The sequence below is a fragment of the Prionailurus bengalensis genome, chromosome C1, assembly GCF_016509475.1.
Source record: "Prionailurus bengalensis isolate Pbe53 chromosome C1, Fcat_Pben_1.1_paternal_pri, whole genome shotgun sequence".
Taxonomy (NCBI): domain Eukaryota; kingdom Metazoa; phylum Chordata; class Mammalia; order Carnivora; family Felidae; genus Prionailurus; species Prionailurus bengalensis.
In genome coordinates, this window is record NC_057345.1 from 219,624,017 (window position 1) to 219,645,388 (window position 21,372).

General features: G+C 47.3%; 1 protein-coding gene across 50 annotated transcripts in view; it reads left to right on the plus strand.

Annotated features, from left to right (window-relative positions):
• LRRFIP1 (LRR binding FLII interacting protein 1) overlaps nucleotides 1-21,372 on the plus strand; it is a 142,914-nt gene that overhangs the window by 80,420 nt on the left and 41,122 nt on the right. For 10 of the 50 annotated variants that reach the window (XM_043578310.1, XM_043578313.1, XM_043578314.1 and 7 more), the window contains exons 3-10: nucleotides 1,301-1,318; nucleotides 4,396-4,443; nucleotides 5,957-6,001; nucleotides 6,537-6,617; nucleotides 9,386-9,424; nucleotides 14,450-14,509; nucleotides 17,445-17,513; nucleotides 20,036-20,107. The exons of 12 other annotated variants lie outside the window; for them this stretch is intronic. In XM_043578310.1, coding sequence (XP_043434245.1) covers nucleotides 1,301-1,318; nucleotides 4,396-4,443; nucleotides 5,957-6,001; nucleotides 6,537-6,617; nucleotides 9,386-9,424; nucleotides 14,450-14,509; nucleotides 17,445-17,513; nucleotides 20,036-20,107 — 432 coding nt within the window. The remainder of the gene's footprint in view (nucleotides 1-1,300; nucleotides 1,319-4,395; nucleotides 4,444-5,956; nucleotides 6,002-6,536; nucleotides 6,618-9,385; nucleotides 9,425-14,449; nucleotides 14,510-17,444; nucleotides 17,514-20,035; nucleotides 20,108-21,372) is intronic. 28 more of the 50 variants (XM_043578280.1, XM_043578283.1, XM_043578296.1 and 25 more) reach the window with 9 other exon arrangements.

Below are 21,372 nucleotides of genomic sequence, written 5' to 3' on the forward strand. Positions count from 1 at the left end.
TCCTTGAGAGGGAGCGCAGATCCACTGAAGGTGGACAGAGCCTGTGAGTCCCTGGAGGAGGAGGGGGAGGGGGAGGGGGAGGAGGAGAAGTGACCGTCTCTGGGGGCCAGGAGACCCTGGGGGCCAGGAGAGCGGGAAGCTGGTGCCAGAGGTTGGGAGTTCCGGAGGCAGGCTGTGTTTGGAGCCACACGGGGGCCTCGGAGCTGGCTGGGATTTACCGGGACCACCCCACCGAGGCCAGCCCAGCCCCCCCTCCCCCCTCCTCCCCCCCCATAGCAGAGCCCCTACACCCACCCATCACAGTTCTTTGCCCTGCAGATGGTGAGAGACTGTGGCCCCTGTTCACTGTGCTGGGGGCTGTTTAGAAGGATGCTGAGGTCCTTTCTAATGGATTCATCAGGGGAGAATAACATGTGGAGAGTCTTTGGGAACTCCTAGGGAACCTTCTATTTCACACAAGGACCCCCCGCTAAGAGAAGACAGATGGTGAGACGTGCCCCCCCTGGTGTGATGTTCTCTTGCTAGTGACTTTCATGGAGAGTGCTGTGTTCCACGTGGTCATAATGTTGAGTACGTTCATCCGTGCTCCCCCACGAACGCCTAGAAGCGCCTTGAATAAAGCCTGACTTGGCCGATGTTTTGTTCTGTGAATGAATGAGTGAGCAAATGAGTGAATGAAGCAGATTATCTCCGCCTCACCTAGTGATTGGGACACCCTGAGGAGACACACCTGGAGCAAATGAATATGTCCATGCGTCATAATAGGCTTTTTAAAATGTGTATTTCAGTTCTCTTCTAGTGATCGCTCGGTTGAGCCGTAACTTTCCTGGCATTCTGTTTCTGTCTGCATGAATCAGGACAGGAAAGCGTCTTTCTTCCTATCTGTGAATTTGGCCAGTTGACTTTATAATCCGGTTTCTGTGCTTTCTAGTTAAACTTTCATCGCTGTGCAAAGAAATTTCGAATTGAAGACGAAGTGCTCTTCCCCACTGATGGTGACGGGTTCTGCAGACTCGTGCATTGGAATGATAACCGAATTCTCGTAGGGATCCGTGTGCGCGCCCGGGTCTCACCATTGTACCTAACACAGAATGTAAATGAGTCAGGAAATTAAGAATTCTTTCAATGAGACTTCAAACATTTTTCAGTTCGTATTTTACCAGTATTCAGCGTCCCCCCCCCCCCCAGTATGACTTTTATTCACATTTCCAGGTATTTACAGAACTTTTCTTTCTGATGCTTCTCCTTTTGTAATTGGATTTCCTATTTCTTTTCCCGTTTCTTTTGCCCTTCTCTGTAGATCTATCAGGTTCAAAAGGTAGGCTCCTTCTTCTTTGCTTTCTAAATTGCATGTACTAGTTTTTTCCTTGCCAAGGGCCTGGTCACCTTTCAGAAATAATGCCCTTCATTGAAATAGAAGTTGTTACTGCTTCTTTGACTGCTTTGTTGATGAATTGGTTTGATCAAGATGCCAAAGTTGCTACTTTTACCCCCTTAAAAAGCCACCATTAGACACACGTCTGTTCACAGAAGGCTTTCCTCGTCTCTGCTTTTCTCAAATTAGAAAATTACTTCTTTGAAAAAGAAAAATTCTAAGGCAAAGTAAAATCACATTTCAGGATGTGGGAAACCTTTGAAATCAGCTGTTTAAGGAGAGATTATCCTTCCGTATAATTTTATTAGAAAAAAATTTAAGTATCCATGCAGATTACCGTACACTAAAAGAGTATTAAATATTGATTTAAAAATCGGAGCAAAAAAGAAAATGATACAACAGGAAAATCCAAGAGCTTAAAATATGCCTGCCGTCCACCCCTAACATTCAGGATAGTAACGTGCCTCTCTGTTCCCTAGCCCTTCGTAGAACCAGCTGAAGGTTAGAGATAAATACACTAGCAGGCCAGGTGCAGAGAGTACAGTAGGAAACAACCAGGTAAGGGGCTCCTGATTCAGCGATGATGATGGAGTGAGTGGGAATTCAGAGTGTGTATACTGGAGCCTTTCCTGTAAATGTACCTAGTTTGTTACTTACGACAACCATAATAGCTGCTTTTCATAAATGTATTTAGTCTATAGATGAAGAATGGTATCTTTTAGAGCAGCTAAGAAAATCAAAGGAAGATGACTGTTTCAGAGGTTAGAACAAGCCCTTTTAAACACAGTCCATTTAAAAAGTCCTCCCATGGGGTCCTTTGCTATGATATCAGACTGCCTTTGTGTCCTGCTCCCCATCCCCACTCTGCGTAACTATTACCTGGTGGGAAGAAAGCAGGTGAGTAATTGCAATGGATGTTGAAGCTAGATCCAAACGTACCTACAGAGTCTCCGTAGGAATTTAACAAGTAAAAGGTAAGGGGGATCCCTCACTGTAACAAATGGCCCTGAACCGAGGAAGGAGACTCCACCTGCTAATTTCCACTCTGGTTCATTCCTTTCTAGTTCTAGATCACTTTTATCTTCTCAGCAACACCAGGGACAGGGTGTTAGAACTTTGTCAGAATGTTAATTTGTACACAAAGTAAACTAGAAAGGAGTTCAGGAAGTCCCCGCTCCAAAAGCGGATGTACATTTTTGTAATAAAGATGTGCCAGGGAGGGAAAGCTTTCCTTATTACCATTTGAGAAGAGGAAAAGGAGGCAGTAAACATCTCTCAGCCCATCTGGCTGTTCTGTGCGACAGTTTCTCTTCTCCCGAATCAAAGCTATTTCTGAAAGTCAAGCCCCTTTTGTAAGTTTGGCTGTTGCTTCCTGCGCATGACTCACTGGCTAATCATAGTGGTTTACATTTGAAACATTGTACGCTTTCTGCACGCCGCTGTGCTGGCCCGCTCACTAACATCAGAACTGCTAGCTGGGGGCACCTAGCTCTTTCTGGGGGTGTTCTCCCTCCCTGAAGGGACATGGAAATGTAGCCACAGTCATAGAGCTACTTATAAGGCCACCATGATCGTCGCAAAAGACAGCGGTAGATGGTGTGCCTTTGCTGATACAGGCACAGAACTGGCAGAAGAAAATAGGGAGACTGATAATACAAGCTTCTTTTGGAATTTAGACAATTTTTGTGAACTGATATAGGCTCCCCCCCCTTTTTTTTTTTTAAATACATTTTTTCCATCTTGTAATTAAGCCAGGAGATGACGAGGTTTGGTGGCATCTCATTTCACGTGTGAGAAACACGGAATTTGGCAGTGAGAGTGGAGCAAGCGTTAACGCTGTTGCTCGGCTGGGAAACTGAGCTCGAAACATCAAAGTAAGGAAAGTGACTAACAGGAAGAGACCCGGCTCGTGTAGGTTTGATGTTGCAGTTCTGCCCCCGGGCGGAATGCTCGAGCCTGCTTCAACTCTCCCTCCAGCGTCTTCCTCTTCCAGACCGCCGCCGTCTGGAGGAGAAAGGGCCAAGACGGTCGCAGAGCCATCTACTGAAAGTCTGGCCACCCCTCAAGATCCACTGAAACTAAGCCAAATTTAGCAGCGTGTTTCGGCAATTGGAAAACAATTTCAAAACTTGTCTTCTACTTTCAGCAATGGGTTTTTTTCTTCCTTTTTCTGATTATAAGGTTTTCACGTATGAAGAGGAAAACCACGTGTTGTGTGGTATGGGGGTTTGGTCAGGTATTCCTCGCTTTTCCTGTTGGAATGGAGGGAAAAGTGAGGAGAAAGGCAGAACCCCATTATCTGAGACTGTACGTGGGCTCCCACCGATCTTTGGAATTACTATATTTAGTAATGGTAACAGCCATTCTGAGTCCGCTCTCCTAGTTTTAACTTGACCCGCTGTGGCTTAGACAAGCAAGCTAAACCCTGCAGACATTGGCTAAAGAAAATGCCGAACATATAAGCCGCTCATGTAAATTTTTTTTTTTTTTCCTGCACCAAGCCCTCTTAGCTAAGTCATCTTTCCATCGGTGACATGCTATAAAGACATCCAAAGAACGTAAATTCTCCTGGGCCTAAATTTAGCGTGGGCACCAGATAGCTGGCGGCCTAGGGGTCAGCACACATTCTCTCCCTCCTCCCCCACACCGAAGAAGCTTTTCTTATTCTGCTGTAGCAACAGCATGAGTTCTTTCGCTCTGCAGGCTGGAACAGCCTTCCCCAAGGGCTGCTGGGCTGAGTTTCAGTTCCCGGTCCAGAGTGCCTCGTCCTGGCCCTGTTGGCTTGCCTGGGAGGGGCGGGGTGAGAAGGGCGAGGGGTCTCTCTGCACAGGTTCACGCACTGTGCAGATTGCTCGGGAGCGCTCCCCTGCAGAGCCGCAACCTTGGTCTCTGCTGCTTTGCCCCAGCATGTTACCCTCAGCGTGTGGCTTGGGCAGTGGTTTGGAAATGCATGTCAGAGCAGTTTCTTGTGTGGTTACTGTTTCACTTCTTGCCTAATTTTCTTTCCCTTCTGTCCATAGAAATATTATGGGCTGGACACAAAATGGGGTGACATCGAACAGTGGATGGTAGGCCTTGAATACAATTTTAAGAACTTTAAGTGGCTTATAATTTTATTCTTTTCAAAAAAAATTTTTTAATGTTTGTTTTTGACAGAGAGAGAGAGAGAGAGAGATCAAACATGAGTGGGGAAGGGGCAGAGAGAGGGAGACACAGAATCCGAAACAGGCTCCAGGCTCTGAGCTGTCCGCACAGAGCCTGATGCAGGCCTCGAACCCGCAAACCGTGAGCTCATGACCTGAGCCAAAGTCGGACGCTCAACCGACTGAGCCACCCAGGCGCCCCGGTTTATAATTTTATTCTTATTCAGTTTGATTATAGCAATAGATTCCTGCCCTGCCATAATTGAATCCTGAGAGATTTTCTCCCCGGGACTTCTGGTCTGGCCTGATTGTTTACATCCCTGTGAAGCTGGGTCAGAAATGGTCCTGGCCGGGCATTTTTGTCTGGTCTGTTCAGTAGCCGCTGACTCTTGGAGTTAGCACGCTAGCTGTGGCTTGTGGGGGTCTCCGGGGCCACTGCCTCCCCTTCGCCTTGGGCAGAGGACTCTCCGCCAGGCACACTCAGCAGGAGATGGTGCCTCAGGCATGACGCTCTAGAAGGGGGAGCATTCCCCTTGCCCCAGGAGAACGCGGACCCACTGCTCCTCTCATTAACTCATCCACCTCAATTCCCGCCCCTGCCTCTTGTCCTTGACACCTTACTGAATGGCCTCATGGACATCATCACATACTTTTAGCAATTAAGAGCCTGGCCAGTGGAAATGCCACAGTCATTGTCCCTTATGGATAAATAATGCAAAGAAATGTAAAATTATCTCCTCTCTTAGACACCTGTATAGAACGTGAAAGAGAAGAGTTCTTGAAATATAGAGTATATATGTCCTCTACCGAAAAAATTATTCACTTCAACCTTCATTATGTGTAAACCCCATCATTTTAGGCTTCTGTGGCATAGGCAGATGTATTTTTGTCAAATCTTAAGACCCAGTTAAAAGATGTCTCATTGCTTTGTATACCATCGAGAAAGAAAAAAGTGCTGCTAATTATAATGTGGGCAACCTTGATTATAACATATACCCCCAACTGCAGAGATGTGCAAACATGTGGAAAACTGCCTATCTCAGAATGCACAAAATACAGTAGATGGGGTGACACCCTTATTGGATCTTTTCCAGAAATGACTTATCTTCTGATTCCCAAAGGAAAGAGAATAAGGTTCTGAATGTAGGGGGAAAAGTAGACTAGTTTAAGGGGACCACACAGTAGAGGTTAGGGACAAACTAAGGCCCAACCTCTCTCCCAACACATGCTTTTAAAGCCAAAATGAAAGATGCAGATTACTTGTGTGCTTAGGTACCCCCGCCCAAAGAGAACATCCTTCCCCAGTGGTTTAATTGAAGCCTTTGATGACAGCAAAGAAAATATTTATGTGACATTTATATCAGAAATACCAGCGGACTAAGGCTTCTCCTCTGTCTGTACCTGACCTTTAATGCTGTTTCTTCCCTTGCTTTGGTAGGAAGACAGTGAGCATTATTCACGTAGATCCAGAAGAAACACATCGGTTAGTACTGTGTTCATTTTGATTGAAGTCTAATTTGTAGTTGTAGTGGCTGAAATGCATAAATTGCATGTGTGTGCGTGTGTGTATTTTAGTGATGCTTATAAAAGAAATTAATACTGATACTATTACCTAAACAAAGGCTTTTAGCCTGTTGACCTAACTTGGTGAAGGGAGCATTGGAAACTTCTGAATATTAATATGTTCGTGACAGTTTTAATGCTCCTTCTGCTATCGAATACCCATGAATAATTTTGAGAGCGATACGCACTGAGGCTACGTGTTTATAGGTTGCCAGCAAAGAAATGACATTAACGTAAAGCGGTAACATCCAGAAACAGCCCTCTGTAAACAGAGGCGCACAGACGGGGCCGTTTGGAGAAGACAGAGGCTCCGGTGTGCTGAGATTTCCAGAGTCACCTACCTTGGGGCCCTGCTATGGTGTCGTGGGCCACGTCCCCTCTGAAAGTTGGACGTCGGCTTCTTTTATGCGTGTTATATTATGCTTCATGGCTGTTTTCATCCTTTCTTTCACTAGGCTTCCGACGAAGACGAGCGCATGTCAGTGGGTAGTCGTGGAAGTCTGAGGGTCAGTAACCAGGATGACTGGGTTTGCACGGTACAGTCTGTGTGGACATCCTTTGCCGCCTGTGTCCCCGCAGTCAGATTTCGCGTCCATTACCCCGCAGTCTTGTTACCAGTATCTGGGAAGCCGCTCGTTTGAAGTCTCATCACTGGTGGCATGTTTCCTTGTGGTGCGGAAAGAATATTGGTAAACGCGGGCACTTTTGTCGTGTCTTTCGCCCACGTGGGCAAATCATAACGTTTTTATATCCCTCCGCATCACAACACTGCCACGCCCCGATTAAGTCGTCTCTGTGCGGCGCTGGCGCCCTGAAGGGATCCTGCTTGCCTCCACGCTCCCCGCAAATGTGCATCTCAGCTCAAGCACCTGTTAACTCAGTGCTGTTCTTGTGTAGCTCCTTGAAAACTGCAGCAGGCGACCTGGGGGGAAATCAGAGCAGGTCAGATCCCTGAGACCCGGGTCTGCTCGCCCAAGTCTTTCCTTCGGTCAGCGGCGATGGAACGTCTTCGTTACTGACAGCTTGATGGCTGGCAGAGACGAATACGTGGTTTTCCGTAAACATTCCCAAAACCTTCATAATTAGACTGGAGAACGTTGAGTGCTTTGGGAAGCGAAGCAGAGAAACTGCGTTTGGCTTAGTGCCTTAAGTCGGTAAATGACTGCGAGCATGTCCGTGTTATCACCACAGGGTTGCTGTCGCTGTCGCTGCTGGTAAGAAGGAGGCCTCAATGCAGCCGCTCCATTTCACTTGGGGACGGTATGGAGTAGAAAGCTTGTTTCCACCTTAACAATTAAATTATAGTATCACTCCTAGACTTTTTTTTTTTTTTTTTGACGTTTATTTTAAGAGCGAGAGAGAGCTCGAGAAGGGGAGGGACAGAGAGAGAGGGAGAGAGACAGAATCCCAAGCAGGGTCCATGCTGCCAGCATAGAGCCTGACGGGGCTCCAACTGACAAACCCATGAGACCTTGTTCCGAGCTGAAGTCAAGACTTGGATGGTCAAGGACTGAGCCACCCGGGCGCCCCACCAGCCCTAGACTTCCTGTGTGGCCGCTGAGCGTGCATTTCGTCGGCTGTTCACAACAGTCAGCTATAAAGATAAGACACTGTTGGGGTGTCAGGCAAGTCACTGTCACTGCCCTGGCAGGTGCCAAAAACGGATCCATAGTGATTTTGCCAGAAAGTAACGGTTCAGATGTGAGGTCTGTTCAAGAGTTCCGCACTCTGAAACTTTCCCCTCAGCCGTACGGTCGTCACTTCCTCATAGACCTTCTCTCTGACAAGAGGCCAGAGGAAGTAACTTTTATGTAACCAAAACATCATAAATGCAGAACTCAGTTTGCAGAATCTGTGGAGGAGACACAGGAGTAAGCAGGCCCAGGAGAAGGGCGGCCCTTGAAGCCGAGAGAAGATACTGTTTCCAGGAGGAAGCGAGGGGTCCAGTAAACATGGGACCAAGGGCCTTAGCATCGTGGAGGACGTCGGTGACCTTGACAAGGAGACTTTTGGTGGAAATGGGGAGAGCAAAACCTGACTAATGCAGGCCCAAGAGAGAACAGCAGAGAAATCGGCCGCAGAATCCAAATCTATCACCGTATCGTTTTCAGATCTTTGATCCTCCACACTTGGTATTCGGGATTTGGGGTACACTTGCATTTTTCTGGGAAGAGAATTTGTCGCTTTCTTAACATTCTCGGAAAGTCTCCTGACCCCAGGGAGTTTAAAAGGATTGCAGTCTTAGTGAGTGTTAGGGTGTTTATAGCCTTCCATTTCATTCTCAATGAGTTTAACCTACATGAGTTACGTTTCTTTGCTAGACGCCGTTCTTTGCCAAGATTTCAAGCATTTTTGTTTTAAGGTGTCACATTTTAGAGAAGAGGCCCACAACCTGGACGTTGAATAAGAGAGGGGGAGAAAGTGGAAAATCAACCGTGGATGGGATTTTCATGTTCAGCCGGGTGGTTTCCTACACCACTCTTCCCCGTGATATGTCTGATCTCGTGAAATAACACTCTTTAAAAACCACAGACTTGAGCACTTGGATCCTGGAGATAAGAGGCAGACCTCGTAACTCTGACGGGTTCAGGACAAGCCCAGAGCAGCGAGGAGGTGACAGCATCCGTCCCCAGGTCCTCTGGGGCCTGGACGCTCTGACCACCTTTGGTTGTTGGGCCAACTGTGCTGCTGGGAGAAAGCTCATCTTGCTCCCTGTCTGTACAGGGTCAGTTCATGCTGTGTTTATGTGCCTTAATATTCTGAAATCCTCCATTTGCAAAGTTCAGAGGTCAGGTCTCTTATTTCTTGACTTTCTCAAAATATAGGCCTTCTTCATTCATCACTGACAGCGACGTAAACCCCAAACAGGAAAATGTTATCTCCCTGGGGTCTGCATGGACCTTCTTCTCAGCAAACCTAGATTTTTGGACATCTTAAGACTTTCGTTTTTCTTAGTTAAAAATTGAGAGTGATACAGGTGTTCCCCTTTTGTCTAATATAAATAGAGTAGGTCTTATATAAGAGGAGGGGGTCAGACTGCTCAGTCCGATTTCATGAATTACAGCAACCCTTGCCATGGAAGTTTGATTTAATGTTACTGCATTTTATGATGGCTTCATTCTGATGCTGTTCCTTTTGTAAATACACAAGATCCTGGAAGTCCTGAAAAAAAATGTAATTTTGTGAAGATTTCAAGATCACCTGGCTTGTATTTTATGTTTTGTGATGTATGAGTTAACTTATTCTCACTGATCTTTGACAACTCTGTTTTCTGTTGTTTTCCTCTCCATCCGCACGCCGACAGCCACAGCCTGACCTGGATTATGGGGGTCCTTACGCCTGGGTGAGACGGTTGGATAGATGCTGGGGCGTGATCCTAATAGTACTTACTGTGTGATACGTAATAACCTATGGTGCTTCCACTAATCTCGTGGCTGTGTTTGTCCACAAAGCCAAGTATGTCTTTGTCCAGAAAGACCCACGTGCCGTCCCCCAGACTCCCTCGGGGGACGATGGGCCGGAGGGCAGATGTCCCCACCAGAGTGAGCGCTCTGCGTCCAGAGCCCCCTGGGTGTGTCACTGGTCCTCAGGGTCGGCCCGTGCGTGAACACACTCACTCACCATGCAGTCTGAGCACCAGCTGTGTGCTGACAGCTGTGGGCACCAGTCGGGGGGAGGGCACCTTGCTTTCAAGGAACTCAGATCAGATCAGGAATTCCCAAAGCCTCTGTGTTGCTTTTCAAAGATTAAGTTCAAAGTTACTTTATCTAATGAAAATTCCGTCGTTTTCTGATCTGTCCGTTGAAATGAAATGTGCGATCCCACCCTTTTGCCAAAAAGTGCTGTTCCGGTAACAAAAACGAAGCCTTTCGATTTAAATTCGGAGTTTCCCTTCCTACGTCCGTCTGTCTGCACCTCATGCTTTCTGAAAACCTGTAAATTTAAGCGACAAGTTAAAAAGGAGAGAAGTTTCATCTCGCCAGAAATTAGCAATAAAGTGATTTCCGTACTGAAGGGATCGTAGCAATTTAGACACGGCTTCATTTTTAGGACTTTTTCTAGAGCATTTTGGGCTTCATTCATTCTACCGCATTTCAAAGGTACTTGGCAAATCTCTGTTTTTAAAACGTGTTTTTGCCTCTAAGACGATAATTTAACAGTGCCATAGAGTTGCGTAGCACTGGTGAGCCCCGAGCCTCCTGCTGGGCTGCTGGTTATGGATCGGAGCCGTCGAGGGACAGGGACGGATCCGCCACGGAGCGTGGGAAGCCCCGGGGCACGTGATTAGATTCGGGAAGTGCTTTCACACAGCGCCCCACAGCACTTAACAGTGACCTCAGTCCTCACCAGTCCTGATAGTTCTTCCATTCTCCACCATTCAGCACATGAGCAGCAGATTTCTAGATGTTTAGCCTTCTCATTCTGAACCCAAAGCAGATGGTTTGTCAGGGCCAGTCCCTGGGGGAACGAGTGGCTACGTGTGTTAGCAAGACGCGGAAACGCGTTTCCGATTTCATTTTTATTTTCCAGTTTTCATTCTGTTTTCAAACTCAGTTGAGTGCCTCAAAGACTGCACTTCAGGGTTTTGACTTTGCCTGCCTTCTTTTGCTTCCCATCTCCCATACCCTTGGACGTGATCTGTCTGTCGACTCACTGTGAAAGTAATCTAACACCATTAATCAGCAAAGACAGCCGTTGCCCTCTGCATGCTTGCGCGGGAGGGGCGCTGCTTTGACAGCCCAGCACGGTGGCTGGTGGCGTTGGGACTAATCACACGTTTCCCTTGGAATAATTGGCTGCGACGGGACGTTTATGCTTGGATGTTACACTCTTTTAGAAAACGCTGATCTGTGGATGTCTTCTGTGTTTTGTTCTCTCTGATAGCAGTGCTCGTGTGTGTTTGCTGTGTGTGAGATCCACCTGGGAAGCTTATCACAACACACTTCCGCAGCCCCCAGCTCTAGGTGCCGTGATGGCTGCCTAGGTCAGGGTGCCGTGGTCCTAAGATGCACACCAGGTAACCGTGATGCAGGTGGTCAGCACAGTAAGGGTGTTGAAAAATCGCCCCGTAGGGGTGCCTGGGTGGCTCAATCAGTTACACGTCCAACAGCTTTGGCTCAGGTCATGATCTCACGGTTCACGGGTTCAAGCCCTGCGTCAGGCTCTACGCTGCCACCTCGGAGCCTGGAGCCTGCTTCGAGTCTCTGTCTTCCTCCCGCTGCCCTTCCAACACTCACGCTTTGTCTCTCTTTTCTCTCTCAAAAAAAAGTAAACATTTAAAAAAAGTAAAATAGAAAAGAAAAGAAAAATCGCCCTGTAGAGCAAAGAAAGTTAAACAGAGCCCTGACTTAAAATGAAGCTGGTATCCCGTCTATGGACTTTTTATTCCGATGCGTTAGGTTAATTTTCAACTCTCCTTAGCCTGTTCTGCTGCATAAAAACAGCCCCACCATAAAAACTAGCCAAGAGGAAAAGGTTGGTGGTGTTCTTTAAGAAGTCGGAGTACTCTAAGGGCGCCTGGGTGGCTCAGTCAGTTAAGCATCTGATTCCCACTCAGGTCGTAATCTCACTGTTCTCAGTTCGAGCCCCACGTCGGGCTCCGTGCTGACAGCTCAGTGCCAGGAGTCTGCTTTGGATTCTGTGTCTCCCTCTCTCTCTGCCCCTCCCCTGCTCACGCTCTGTCTCTCTCTCTTTCTCTCTCTCTCAAAAATAAAATAAACATTAAAAAAAAATTTTTTTTAAAGAGGTCAAAGTACTTTTCACCATAGAGGTGTCCATGAGCTCTGTGGATTGGAGAATTCGTTCTAGGAATATACTCCCCACGGCAGAATTCCACTACAACAGAAAGGGTGGGTGTTCCACAGAGCTGTTGAAGGGGGAGTTTTTCCTGCACGGCCGTGGAAAGCTAGGACAGAAATGGTGACAATGAGGGGCACATTTGCCCTCCCGCCCTTCACGGCCCTCTGCTCTGGGCTGCACGCCGCGCTGGAAAATGAGAAGGCCAGAAGGAAGAACTCGCATGGGGAAGGATGTATTTCACAAGCAGCAGTGGAAAGCCAGAGGGTTCATATATGTAATATATTTTACTTTATTTGTTAGTAAAGGAAAAGGCATCAAACATTGATTGATGTTAGCCTTTCTTGTTACATTAATTTTTCCCAGGAATGAGTTTCTAAGCAGATAGGAAAGGTATCCAAGTCCTTGATACATGTTTCCATATCAGAAAATCCTGTCAGTGGGGAAAGGGATTAGATTAGATTAGATTGAGTAAAATTCCTGCCTATCAAATTTATTCCAGAAATGTTTTAATGTTATTCACAGAGTTTTCTAATTTATTTTTTTTTTTATATTTATTTTTGAGAGAGAGAGAGAAAGAGAGGCAAGTGAGGGAGGGGCAGAGAGAGAGGGAGACACAGAATCCGAAATAGGCTCCAGGCTCCGAGCTGTCAGCACAGAGCCTGACGCGGGGCTCGAACCCACGAACCTTGAGATCGTGACCTGAGCCGAAATCAGACGCTTAACTGACTGAGCCCCTCAGGCGCCCCAAGGTTTGAAATTTAAAATTGAGGGATGTCTACATACCCTTTTGTTTCATTTAGAAACTCCAAGTTGACTTGGTATTGAGTTGTAACAAAAGTAAATACATAGTTTTATAGTCAGGATGGCATGAACCTGGGTTTGTAACCTGTCTGGAAATCCCTTTCTTTATTCTTCATTAATGTCTAGCTGCGGAATACCTGCCAACCGGTCTCCCGATGCCCGACCCCATGAGCAAGGCTCCCGTTCCTCGTGGGTGCTGGGTCCCTCCCACGGGCGCTCACTCAGCCATCCTGTCGGCACACGGTTCAGGCACTCAGGATACTCATTTTAATCCGGTCTAACCCTCCCAGTGGCCTTATAAAGTATGTATTTCTAGGCACATTTTTAACAGCTGAGGAAGTGGAGGTGTCAGTGGATTAAGCAACCAGCTTAAGGTCATATGATAGAGCACTGATTTGGAATTCGGACTCACCTCCACAACCCCCTGGCGTCTCCTTCCGGTTTTACCAGTTCTGTGGACTGCTTTCCTTTTTCCTTGTTTTAAATTTTTTTTAACGTTTATTTATTTTTGAGGGTGAGAACACACCAGCAGGGGAAAAGCAGAGAGAGAAGGAGACAGAGAATCCCAAGCAGGCTCTGAGCTGTCAGCACAAAGCCCAGCACGAGGCTGGATCCCATGAACCATGAGATCGTGACCTGAGCCGCTCAACCGAAGGAGCCCCACTCCCCACCCCCACCCCCACTGTTTTCCTTTTTCTATCTCGAGAGCTGGTCAGGCCTCTGACATGTAACAGCTCTTGTCTTAAATCAGCAGAAACATCCTTATAGAATGAGAGCAATTCGAGATAGGCCAGGCTTTGGCTGGTGGAACGTGGGTGCAGAGGTGAGGAGAGAAGGGAGGTGGGGTCCCAATCATTCTCTTTTCTGGAGGACAAATTAGGAAATCATGAAATGCATCCTCAGATTTCATTCTGAAAAATAAAGTTGGAAGACAGGATGAATGAAAAGCTAAGACAGAGGGGCGCCTGGGTGGCCCAGTTGGTCGAGCATCCGACTTCGACTCAGGTCATAATCTTGCAGTTCGCGGGTTCAAGCCCCGCGTCCGTCTCTGTGCCGACAGCTCAGAGCCTGGAGCCTGTTTCAGATTCTGTGTCTCCCTCTCTCTCTGTCCCTCCCCTGCTCCCGCGCTCTCTGTCAAAAATAAACACACATTAAAAAAAGAAAGAGAAGCTAATCAGAGAATCTACCCCCATGAGAAACATTTTTTCCATGATGAACTTTTGCACCGAATTATAGATTGAGCAGAAGCTATTTCTGAATCTTCTGAATGCAACTTCGTACCGGGCCATGACTTTCAAGGACTTAACCCTGTGAACCAACAACTGAAAGCTAGTTGACATGGGCCAAGGCATTACCCCACTTGCCCGTGGCATTCAGGCCGCCGGAAAACTAGGACGCCCGCGGCACCACCGTAAAACGGGAAAACTGCCGAGGAACAGCAGCCGTGGACCCGTGGCCACGTGCTTCACCCCGCGGGAAGGGCTGGGCATTGCCTGCAATCCTACGGTGACCTGTACTGACAAGTAACAGGGACTTGGGCGGGTGCGATCAGCTTGAGGGTCCGATCCCCCCCGAGTTGCGGCAGAGCAGATCAGAAGCACGGAAGCATCTAGGGGCATGCTAAGGTTTGTGTTGTCCTGGGCCTGTCATTCGTTCGCTCCACGAAGGAAGCCCAGTTTGCAGCCCAGCTAATGCTTCCCTGCTGATTTGTTCCTGCGTCTTCATTTGTACACTGATGTCAGTTTTCTTCTTTTCTTCATTGAAACAGACAAATGGTTATGATGGAGAATTATATGGATCCCAGTCCCTGAATAGAAGATCTGGCAGGGTCAGTATAGTAAATGCGCGTGACACAAAACTCAACCAGGTTGCTGCAGCGGTTTAAAGAAAATATTGCTACATTTAGCTTCCTTGTGGTTTTGGTTTTTTTCCGGGTGATAAAGGGTCTCTCCCCACCCCCACCCCCACCCCCACCCCCGGCCAAGCACGTGAATAAGTGGAAACTAATGGTTTTCAACTGGGAAACATTCTTAGAAAGTTGGTCTTCCCGACATTCTAAGTCTCAATGCAAGAGGCGGATGTTAAAAAGAATCTCTTCAGCTTAGAAATAGTAGGATTCAGTACTCACTCTGTCATTATTTTGTTGCCCTGGGTGTACATGCAGAATGCGTATAGTAAGTATATTCAGCTTTCAAGTATACCTCCCATCTGATATTCTCTCCCTCTGTGCCCACCTCTCCCTGGTCATTTTTTTTTTTAATTTTTTTTTTCAACATTTATTTATTTTTGGGACAGAGAGAGACAGAGCATGAACGTGGAAGGGGCAGAGAGAGAGGGAGACACAGAATCGGAAACAGGCTCCAGGCTCCGAGCCGTCAGCCCAGAGCCCGACGCGGGGCTCGAACTCACGGACCGCGAGATAGTGACCTGGCTGAAGTCGGACGTTTAACCGACTGCGCCACCCAGGCGCCCCTCCCTGGTCATTTTAAGGACACGTATGTTCGAGTCCGTGTTCCCCTGGACCCTGACCATGGAATGCTCCCAGGGCAGGGGTCAGAGACCGCAGAAGGGGCAGGGTCATGAACGTTCCATGGTGGGAGAAAGGAGCAGAGGGACCGACAGCAGGAGACAAGTGGGGAGGCCTTTGGATCTATCTAGCAGGGAGGTCACAGGGGACTTCACAAGGTCACGAACTGCATATATTCTAATGAAGTTTCATGACCCACTTGCAGACCCGTTGTACATTAAATTATCTAAAATCTTCCTAGTCCTACATTTGCTTTATTTTTCATCTCATAGTAAATTTTACTGTTATATAATTAGTGTCTCTTCTCATTTGTCTTACTTGTATTAAGATACATCCTAGGGGCGCCTGGGTGGCACAGTCAGTTAAGCGTCCGACTCAGCCAGGTCACGATCTCGCGGTCTGTGAGTTCGAGCCCCGCGTCAGGCTCTGGGCTGACGGCTCGGAGCCTGGAGCCTGTTTCCGATTCTGTGTCTCCCTCTCTCTCTGCCCCTCCCCCGTTCATGCTCTGTCTCTCTCTGTCCCAAAAATTTAAAAAAAAAAAAAAATGTTGAAAAAAAAATTAAAAAAAAAAAAAAAGATACATCCTATCTGCACTTGAATTCTGTTTTCAGGTGTCAGAGGGGTTACCCAGTCCCACTGTAGCTTTCTGAAACTGGCCGATGAGTTTAGCCTCTCGTCCTCTTAAGGATTGCATACACCTCCGTTTCATCTAAACTCTCCTCATTCCGGGCTAAAAAAACCCTCCCCTTTTAAAGGCCGTGTCTTCCTATTTATGTTTTTTACGTTGACGGCCTTTGGATTTCCTCCAGTTCTGTTATGTTTTCCTTTAAGGTAAGGCCGCCATCTGGGGATGGAAGCAGGCAGCACACCATTCTGTCCTCGTGTGGTGGGGACAGCTGTGTCTCCTGTGCACTGATTGGAGCTGGCTTTACAGGACAGGCTGCGGGACTCTGCTGGCCCCAGACTGCTCATTGGGGTTATGTTGGCCAATGAGCAACTTCTTCCCCCAGAGGCATAGTTTTCCCCATAATTGATCCTAAAGAATCATCGCTTAGAGCTGGCAGTTCCTTGAGAAGTTCCGTCATCCACTCTTTCTACCCAATGCCACCTTCTTCTCTAGAGCACCCCGGTCAGTACAAGGTAGCATCAGTGAGCTATGTGCCATCCGTATGTCCATATTTCTTAATCTTTGACGTTTACGTTGAAACAGTAAGTTTTCACGGTAAGCTAAACAGTAAGTTAAAAAAGTTAAACCTTTTGATTTGGTTTAGGATTTGAGCAATGCCTCTAGAAATCAAATGCAAAAGAGCTTGTTGGTAAAATTGCTCACCGCAGAGTAAAACGGGACATAAAATTGGTTTCATAAACAGTGAGGAAACAGAACAATTGAAGAACCAAATAGCGTACGTGCACGCCGCGAGTCCTGTGGGAAGGTCCCAGGGCGAGGATGGGCTTGGAGAAAAGACTGGAAGGGAGGGAGGCATTTCACAGAGGCCAGCAGCACACGTCCGTGGGGAGGAGTAAAATAGCCAGACTGACCACAAGGGTTTGGAAGCACCTCTTTCTTCCATGAAGGAATTGAAAGTCTCCATAGGAGAACGACCTTGACCGTATCGATGAGCATCTTACGCCTTGTGTGTAACATGCATCCGTACTGCCTCCCCGTGCAGACTCTGACCTTTATAAGGTATACGCCAAGTCCCCGGAGACCGCTCTAGGTCTGGGGGGGTGGCTCTCAGCTACATGGGTGCAGCTTGCTCAGGCTGTAGCCACCTCCCTGCAAATTCGGCTGAGCTGAGCCATCAGCTGTGTCAGGCCCAGGAAAGATAGAAAATATTGCACCAGACATCATCTTCGTTACCTAACGAAGTACGTAATAAGGAAAAGTCCCCGGTGGGAAGTTACAGGCGGCTCATCAGGAGATTGAGTTGAGTAAGTAATTACGAGTAATTTGAGAGCTGAAATATTGTGAAAACCAGTACGAGTTAAACCATAAGACATCGCGGGGATGGAAACACCAAAATACAAAATACAGCTTAGGACCTCTGGTTGTTAAGAAGTTCTGCCGTAGCCGAGTGTCTTGATTCTTAAGCTACATTGGTATTTCTGGGGCCCTGATTACCGGTGTGATTTTATACATTGGTGATTTTATATTTGCCTTTTGGCCAGGACAGATGGTGCTTTGGGGGACAGTGAGGAAGTGCGCACCACTTACAATGTCTTCTTTGGTTCTCAGAATTCCAGCTACAGCAGCAGCGGTGAGGGCAGATTCTCTACTTTGTCATCAGCCAGAGAGGAGACGTTGGTTGGTTTTCATTTAAATCTTTTCACATCCTCTATTCAAAAACCACAGGTTTTGTAGCATGCAGTGTTGTGTGTGAATTCAGTTCTCTTTTCATTTTTCACGCCTGTTTTACTAATTTTCATTTGGGTGGATGCTGAGGTCAGGTTGGGGGCAGTAATTGACATGATGTATTTTATGCAGGCTTAGCCCACTGTCTTGCATTCGAATCCCTATTTGCATTCAAGCTGGGTACAAGGAAAGAAAGTATTCATGTGGGTGTTTGTAGTCAGAAGTAATCAAAAGGGGGGGGGGGAGAGAAAACCTTATCATTCTTTCCTTGAGAGTTCCTGAAAACAATTACTTTGTAGGGTGCATGCAAACTTTGTGGCAGTTTCTCAGGGACAGACTGGACTAGGAATGAAAACCACATCAAATCCAAATTCAGATGTCTACACAGTAGAGTTCCTTCCCACACTTTAAGGACATGCATCGATCTCAATGGGCGCAAAGATTTCTCAATTATGTGAGAGCTCTCATAGAGAAGGTTTGTTTTCCATCAGGCTCATGCTCACTTAGCAAGCACTAGGGAACCTAGTGTAGGCAGGACTATCACAGAAAGATCACACAGGTAACGCGTGAGATAGGTCGGTACTGTGGAAGCATTTACTTCTAGAACAGAAGGCAGACCCAGCTACCAGATACGCTGGTGCAGCATAAATGGGACAATAGGGAGAAAGGGGTGTCGCAACAAAGGATGTGAACTGAACCTCGAAGAGTACGTGGGGGAAAAATAAATAGAAACTAAGGAGCTAAAGCCGGTGGTTCCTGGTCCTTCTGCCCTGTCCTGCCTCATCCCCTGCCCCCTTTCATTCCTGCTGCAGGGGGCTCCGGACACGGCTGGCCTTTCCATTCCCCTATCAGCTTGCTTGTCCACTTTCCAAACTCCACTGTTGCCTTTCAGCCCCTTATGTTAATAAGAACTCCACCCTTTCTTCCCCCAGTAGGTGAATTTTGACTGAAAACAAGATCAGCTGTAATCACCAAAGTATTGGTGGGTTTCGCCATCTTGAATTTTTTGTGTATTGTGTGAATTTCAGTGGGAGATTTTGCTGTTTCCAAAGAGCACCTTGTCGTCCAGAAAACTTGACTTCCTCGTCACTTTCTGAGCTGAGAAACTTGCTCTGAAGTAGACGATGGTGTTAGGTAGCTAATATGTGGGTGTGAATTATTCACCCCAGTTCAGCACGGATCCGACTCACTTAAATTCGTTTAAGAGAAATAACCCACATTGGAGTCAAAATTAGAGCCGATCCGTTCAAAACATTAAACATCAGAACTTTCCTGAGGCCACATGTCCCACCCTTGTTCTGCCCGAGGTCTTACTGTACTCACCGACCGGCAGAATCTTCTGGTAATTACCGTGTTCTGTAGGTATTATATCTATTCCTGCAAAACACATGGGCATGTTTCATTTTAGTTAAATCTAAAACAGAAAGATATTAAGGTAGCACGGAGTGTTGAAGACTCCTCTCAATAACTTCTCCAGTCTTCCAGATTTGTCAGACCTACACCCTGGCATGGCGGCCACAGCTGTGGACGCTTTCTCCCCCTTGGCGCTTTCCACGTCCCACAGAGGGGTTGACAAGATGGCCCCTACACACGGTGTCCTCTCAACCATTCTCTCAATATTTGTGTCAGACGTTAGAACATTTCCCCCCTGTTCCATCCCCCCACCCCACCTCCAGAGTTCCACTTGCCTGCCCCTCAGGTCAGGTGGGATAGCTTATGCAAGACATAGGAATGTTAGGCACAAGTTATGGGACCTTGAGGGGATGGCAGGATATCTTCAGGTGCCATCAGGCTACTTGAATGGAGCCACTTCATCTTCAAGGACTGTCCCGTGCTTGTACAATTAGCAGAATACTGCCAAGATGACAATCTGGAGCTGCTGGCTTCTTCTTCAAGGAGCCTTCCATTTGGATAAAGCATTTTATGTGGGGAAACAACTTGTATGGTAGCATTCCCCAGAGACGTTGCATAGACTGTTGGTCTCAGAATTAGACCCCTGAATTAGACCCCATCTTCTGTGAATCCTGAACACATACGCATTGTGTGAATAGCTAACTAAGGAAGCCAGGTCAGAGGTCCTGTCCAGTGAAATATCTTATTACATAAAGGCTGATACCTCTGCCAATCCTTAGTTTTGAATTTTTCCATCCAAACTTTAAAACTCAGAGCTCAAATTACAAAGACCTCTCAAACCCCTATGGTCTGGCTGTCGGTTAAAACGTAATGAAATGTAGTTTTGCCTGTTTGTTGATTCAGAACTCCTGGTTTGGTCCCGTGTCCTAGTTTTGTCAATTAACCGGATCGTCTTTGTTTCCTTCTGATCGTCCTCCTTTCTCCCTCCTCCGTAAGTGCATGCCCTTAACCGATTTTGTCGTAGAAGGTAGTTGTGTGCGGACGCGCCATACCATTGTACCTTTGAGGTGAAATGAAGCTGTGAGCCCTTCTCCCCTCCTTCCCATTTTCTCTGACTACAGGGACTCTCCTGCTCGGACCTCGGGCTTCCCAGGGGCGGCCTTGCTCTCCTGTCCACCCAGAGCGGAAACCAGGTCTGTCCTCCTCCTTGTCACCCGCTTCCCTTCCTCTTTCCTTCCGTGGGGTCACTTCACTCTCCGATCAAATGTACGAAGATACGTCAACCTCTTCCATGTGAAGTCCAGAGAGCAGAGTTTAGCAGGTGTTTTATTTGGCTTGACTAACTTGCTAAGACTTTCGTCAACCTTGTAAGACATTATCAAGATCATTTAGGACCTTATATAGAAAAAGGAGCCTGTATTAAGTGTATATTTCCAAAAGCTCAGGCCCAAAGAATTGGTCTCTTGGGGCTCTCTCCTCCTTTTCCAGCAATTGTTCCCCATTTGGGGTTTCATGTGTTTCTTTAAAAATATTTTTCTCCTGTAAATGTGTCCAGGAAGCAATTTGGAAGCCTTTGTGCCTAATCTGGTTCCTCCATCTTTGAGAAGTGGGAGAACAGCCCTATTTCTTTGGCTCAGTCTCCCCTCTGTTTCCTGGTTTGTTTTGTTTTGTTTTGTTTTCACAAGGCGGGTGGGCGGGTCAGGCCCTGGGCTGTAGGTACAGGAGCTCGTTGTCTATACAAGGAACTCAGCATCAGAGCCCCGCACTCCTCCTCCCGCAGAGGTTGAACCATATCTCCTTGCATTGCTGTCTCCCCTGCCTTGCTGAGTGATTCATCCTGGGTCCCGCACATTCCCTGACCCTCTTGGTGGCCCTGCACTGCGGGCTTACGTGGCCTCTGCTTATAAATGAGTCATGATCCTTTTCTGGAACTCCGGGTCTGGCCGAGCCAGGAGCTGCCCTTTCACTGGGGCACATGCCCGCACAGGCGCGGCTCAGCCCGGGTCGGGATATGGGTGTGGGTGTGGGCTCCCCGTTACAGGGACGTGCCAGCCCTGGCCGGCTGGAGCAGTCTTAACAGCTCCTGTTGGCTCCTGGAGACCGGGACTGGGATCATTTGATGGAAATAGACGCGCTGTGTCCGCAGCTCTCTTCCTGTGTGGAAATTGATGTATTAACACCCTGGAGTGCTTTATTAACCTGGGATTTTGAGTTGTGGGGTTTGGTTGCTGCTGGTGACATTTTCACCTTGTCACCATTCGGTCTCACTCCCTGACTCTTTCCTCCAGGAATGCCTGAAAAGAAATGACTAGAAAATAGTCCTATTTCAGAGATCCTGGGGACGTTTACTATTTTAAAGTCGGATTTGCGTCTCTGTGATTTACTGAAAACCCTACGTCGACTTTTTTCTTTCCTTCTGTTGTACGACAGTTCAGCTGTCGTGATTACTGAAAGCATC